The sequence below is a fragment of the Sinocyclocheilus grahami genome, unplaced genomic scaffold, assembly GCF_001515645.1.
Source record: "Sinocyclocheilus grahami isolate Dianchi unplaced genomic scaffold, SAMN03320097.WGS_v1.1 scaffold301.1, whole genome shotgun sequence".
Lineage (NCBI taxonomy): Eukaryota > Metazoa > Chordata > Actinopteri > Cypriniformes > Cyprinidae > Sinocyclocheilus > Sinocyclocheilus grahami.
The window spans coordinates 155,993-161,992 of record NW_015505480.1 but is presented as its reverse complement, the minus strand read 5'-3'; the positions used below and the strand labels follow the sequence as shown (position 1 = coordinate 161,992).

Here is a 6,000-nt window from a genome sequence, read left to right as displayed (position 1 = left end):
CATATCGGTTATCGGCTTTCAAAAATAAAGAATAATCGGTTATCGGTATCGGCCAACATTTTCATATCGGTGCATCCCTAGAAAATATCCATTAAATTTGTGTTGAAACAGAAGTAGTGGCAGGTCTTTTCTTTATTATTGTGACATACATCCAAGTGTAATGGATAATCGCAAAATAAAAATGTAGGACAAAAACTTTTTCTTTGATTTTGAAATGTGGGCATTAAAGCTGCAGTCCGTAAGTTTTGCCTCTTTGTCGCCATCTCTGTTTGAAAACCTGCAATTGCAGCTGTGTGCGGAATTATCTTCCTTGCGTGGGTTGTGCACCGGCACGGCTCCAGCACAGACGAATCTAATGTTTTTAGGAGTATGTGTGGCAGTCAGTCACCGCACCGGTGTGGATATTGTACTTTGCACTCACAGATTCTAGCCTACGTCTTGCAATATATGACTTAAATAAGCACCGAGGCTATCTGTAATCAGAAGCACATTTAAAACTGGAATATAATTTAATTTCATTCACATGTGTTTCATAAACACATAATCCTTTCTGGATTAAAATCCGCCATCAAAATGATACATTTAATTTTTCTAGCTGCTGTGAGAAAAGGCTATAAACGATCAGCCACCTGCAGGATCCTCACATGCGATAGCCTACTAGCCGGGAAAGCTTCTTTATGTTTACAGAAGTGACGTAATGACGCAGCAGCATGCTCAAATTTCCCGCGAAAACCAACCCGTACCATTCAAGTTAGAAAACATTATTATAAGCTGACCGTTGTGAATCGGGCTAAAGTAAGGCGATAGTTTTGAACACTGGCTGGTTATGTACTTGCTCAAATATTGATTTGGGATTTACGGACTGCAGCTTTAACCTAAGAAATGATTGCAATCTTGCAGTGGATTGTGGGCGGGATTTAAGTGGACTAAATGATTAGAAAATTCCAATTGATTGAGTTAATACATTTTGATTGAACATTACATGGTCAAAAAAAAGATGAAATATAGGCCTACATGGATGAATCATTCACTGTAAGATCTATAACATGCATTTACAAAACTGATACATTTAAAACAAAATTGTTATATTCATTTAGTTGATTTTACTCTGAATTTATGGACAACAAAGTTTTTTTGTAGTCAAAATAAAAACAAAAACTTTAACGAACATTTTCATGTGTATTTTGTTCTACCCAGGCCCATTGGATTTCTGCAAAACTCAAAAAACATACCAATATGTACAAATCGCAGCAGTTTTCCTGTTGAAATGTACACTAGAGGCAGTAAAACAACACAAATTATGATTTACAGGGCCAGTTTTGTTTAAGAAATCCTAATTTCCACACAATTCCTTGCACAATATTATGCTATGACTTAAAAATAATGTTAACATGCTGTGAGATTTAAAAACTAACACTTCTTCATTAGCATCACATATAAAGCTTCACATGTATGGGTTTTCTAACACGGTAGGTTTGCTCCGTAGCTCACGGTGTTGCATTTGTTAGGGGAAGTGCTCCAGTACGAATCCTGTGAAACTAAGGTTTGACAAAACAGCTCAAACCTGCTTATAAGTAAGCCCAGTTGCATCAACGATTGCGTTTTTATATCACTTTTGCTTTTGTTAGCGCTATCGGGTAGGTATAGGGTTGGGTTTGATTAAGGGGGTATGTTATTTTCCAACACAAGCGAGCAGTAACTTTTAGCGACACTCCCTGGACATTTTTTGAATTATGAACCGCCACAATACGTGCCTGAAGCAAAGCAATAAAAACACCGCAATACGTGCCCCTACAAACGTAATAAAACCATAGCCATGGTCACGTATTAAATGTGTGTTTTAGCGCCACTCACTGGACATTTCACTTTGAAACTTCTGCAAAACACGCAATAAGTTACGTAATATCGTGTTGCAGAAACGTTGCCACAAGCACATATTTTCAATGAGTCTGGGTTGATTTTGATGATGAGATTAACACTGGATGGTAACGTTACTGTTCCTTGCCATAATCTATCCTCGTTTCAAGCGTATTTTCATCTTAACCACACTAGAAAAGAGAGAAGGTGGTAAATGTAATGCTTCTCTCACTTACTTCAGGACGTGTGTCGAGCCGTTGATCTGCGTGGCCGTGCAGGTCGCTCCAGGGCCCAGGATGGAAGGTCGGCGGTAGCGCTTGTGTCCGCAGCAGAGGATGATGAGGAAGGCACGGCGAAAGGACTTGTTGAGGAAGGCGTAAAGGATGGGGTTGAGCATGGAGTTGATGTAGCCCAGCCAGAGGCAGGCCGCCCACAGCTGCTCAGGAACACTGTAGTCTATGAAGGGGTCCACCACATTCGTGATAAAGAAAGGGGCCCAGCACAGGCAGAAGCAGCCCATAATGATGCACAGAGTCTTGGCCGCCTTGGTCTCGATGCGCATACGGTGGTTGCGTTGGTGGTCCGCGCTGTCCGCGTTCCCTGCTTCTCCGGCCCGCTGCAGCATGCTGATCTGTCGAGCGTGTGCCCGCGCCGTGACATAGATGCGCTGGTACGCCAGCACCATCAGGATCAGCGGTAAGTAGAAGGCCACGACTGAGCAGGTCAGCGCATATGGCTTGTTCACCATAAACACACACACCGTGGAGTTGCCAGAGAACTTCCGGTTCTCTATCTGTCAAGAGAGGGATGTTGACACATTCAGATTACACACACACTAAAGAATGTACACTCTTAAAAATAAAGATTCCAAAAGATGCTTTTCACAGCAATGCAGTAGAAGAACCATTTTAGTTTTTTTGATCGGTACTTAAAAATAACCTTTTTTTTTCTTGTTTCTTTAAAAGGTTTTAAAATCTTAAGAACCTTTATCTACTATAAAGAACCCTTTGCGTAATGGAAATATTCCAAGGATGTTAAAGGTTCTTAATGGATCCACATAGGGCTGCCTCGACTGAAGATTTTTCTAGTCGACTAATAGTCGTCCATTTAAGCCATTAGTCGACTAATCGCATGTTTATATTAATTTATTTACTTAAATATATACTGGGGGCTTTTAATATGTAGCCTATTCCACACTCAAGTGCACGCATAAAGCTTGCTGCAAAACACTGGCAAAAGTAATGACTATGAAAATAGCAAGGAGATATTTAAATGATTTATTAATAAACTAGTGTTTTCTGAGTCAGTGTCGGCTACAGAGATGAAGTTAACGATGCCGACTCATCATCTCCGCAAGTACAGTGAGATGCCTTCAGAGAGAAATGCACCTTTCATATGGATTACATAACCAAAGTGTATTTGTTTTTTATTTTAATTGGTTTGTTTAAAAGCAGAAATGTCAAGCTTTCTATAGATAGATTTCTCAAAACTGTGAGGCAAGCAGCCGATATGCTGAGTTTCGGTTAATTGTTGTGACGCACTTCATTTCACAGAGACAGAGACAGCAGAAAGAGCCTCCTATTTGTTTTTTGTCCATATTGTGAGTGTACACAAATAAAAGTACAGGTTTGAATGATGTCTTACACTTATCTGTATGAGCAAAAATTAAGTTTTTTTGTTTCCACTCTTATCAGGAAAAAATGTGCAGTGATCGTGTTGGCGCCGCCATGCCATGAAGTAGCGCTCTAATAGCTTCCACACTCCACATAAACACTTTTCTAGGTTAACATCACAGCGAGCGGCCATGTAAAGTTGCTACTACTTACATGTTTCAATTACAAATGATCCATATTTGAAGTCGAGACATATTTGGGTGAACGTTTGGATTTCATGCCTGATATACTGTAATTACCTCAAGGACCAGCCGTTAACAATCTGCCGACTAACTGACTAGTAAAATGTTCTCGTCAACCAATGTTTAGTTGACTATTGGGGGCAGCCCTAGAACCATAGATGCCAATAAATAAACTTTATTTTTAAGAATGTAGAAACACCATTTTTGGTTCTCCAAATCACCAAAATGAACAGTGAACAGTTCATGTGAAGAAGATATTAACTTGAAATGAATCATGACATTGTCTTAAGTAAAATTTGTCACGTATTTGAAGAAGTTTGCATTTTTTCCAGTTTATTGAAGCTGCTTTGAAACAATCTGTATTTTAAGTTAAACTTTATTCTGATAGTCCACTTTAAACATTCTATACTAACTATAAGTAACTTTGCTATAAGTAACTACATGTCAACTAACTCATTAAAGTTCACACCGGGACGATTATCGCACGCGCTTATCGCCGACGTTTTTCGACGCGTCTTTTGTGTTCATACCCAAGCGATTTTCGCAGGAGATGAGCCGAGTGAACGTGCAAATTCACTTCCTGACATTAGATGGCGCTTAATGAAAAACAGAAATACCCCGGTAGACATCGAATCCTATTTGATCTGTAATTCCTCTCCATAACAACTCCCTCTTATCGAGATTTTTGTAGTCGCTGTCGCGTTTGTCATAAAGCCCTTTGTGTTCAGACACCAATGAGACCAGCAGCTCTACATTCATCTTGCCTCGATGCATCTTCTTGGTCTACTTACTTCCTCTTCGTCATTAGGTATCAATGTGTGCTCGGCAAGACCGTTTTGTGCTTGAGCGCAACCATGTCGTGTTTTACTGTAACTTCAGCAGCTCCAGGCACGTGAACAAAAGTGCCAATCTCATTGGTCAGCCAGTTTTTAACGCGGCGCGTTAAACCATTAAAAAAAGCCCTTTGTTTAGTCACGAGGCGTTAAACGTTGGCGATAATCGAGCGCGATATTCGTCCCGGTGTAAATTCAACCTTCGATGCATGACGTCCTCTAGTGTGGAACGATTTTGAAAAGTCATTCAGGATTTGATGACACATTCAAACCATCATGAGTGATGACCTTTGACCTTTGGCAGTGACATGCACATTCAACTCATTAAATCCATATAGTGTGAACTAGGGGTTGCACCGACTAATCGAGTAGTCGACTAGTCGACTTCAATGCTCTGCCATGACGCTTTTAGCTTGACGTCGACTATTCGCTGATCATATAGAGGGCGCAACAGGATAATACATTTTTGAAGGACTTCCACATTTACGCTCCGTTTCCAAACAGTTCAAATGACAAATAAATGCATACTCTGAAAGCGCTCCACAAGACATGTGTGATTATATTACTGGATGCTCGAAATTGAACGGGAGAATGCACGTTTTAAACAGCTTATTGTACAGGTAAGTTAATCGCTGTTCTAATCTAATGCGCTGCTGCACTGTAACGCACACACATAGGCTACAGACAGTAGCGCGTACATCACGCACACAGAATCATTCAGCACGGAAATGTATTGTCAACACTGTTCTGTGATTTCTCAATAAAATAGCTTAGAAACTGAATAGTTCTAGCATATATTTCTTAATAACTAAATTCCACAGCTTTACTACTAGTAGAGAGATGCTGCCAGGTAGAATTAATTCACACACGCAATCGCTCTCACTAATGCATTCATATGAATGTAATCTTTACTGTGCTACTTTATCTGTATCTAATTTAGAATGAGCAGAAATCTGTGAGAAATATAACGACCCAAAGACAAAAGAACTGATAAAAAAGCTGTTATAGGAGCAACAGCCATGTGGGCAGCGCTGTGTCATATGCCATAGCTTTGCACAAGGTGTTTATCACAGCTCCAGACTTATTTGTTTATTAATGACGTCATCAGCGACTAGTCGACTTCGACTCGACTTTCATCACATAAAAGTCGACTTCAAAAAATCAGAAGTCGTTCAAGCCCTAGTGTGAACAGACAGTGACGTCACTCTCTCTTCGACGCTGACGGTTTGTCTGAGGAAAATTACAGAGACAGAGGAAAATGTGGCAGTAAAGACATTAAAGACATTAAGTGTCTTGACTCATTTGCAGTCTGTCTTTCTCCATCATACAGCTCTTCAGGTAATCCATACTGTACAGTACAGACCATAAAGACAGTGCTGTATAAAAGCAGCAGCTTTGATTCAGCAAACGTTTGGGGTCAGTATGATTTTTTATTCAGCAAGCATGCATTAAATT

The 6,000-nt window shown here is 40.0% G+C and overlaps 1 protein-coding gene across 1 annotated transcript in view; it reads right to left on the bottom strand.

Moving 5' to 3' along the window:
• The window catches only part of LOC107601179 (5-hydroxytryptamine receptor 4-like), a 75,282-nt gene that overhangs the window by 40,836 nt on the left and 28,446 nt on the right, over nucleotides 1-6,000 (bottom strand). Inside the window, exon 4 of the mRNA XM_016293247.1 lies at nucleotides 2,094-2,650. Coding sequence (XP_016148733.1) covers nucleotides 2,094-2,650 — 557 coding nt within the window. The remainder of the gene's footprint in view (nucleotides 1-2,093; nucleotides 2,651-6,000) is intronic.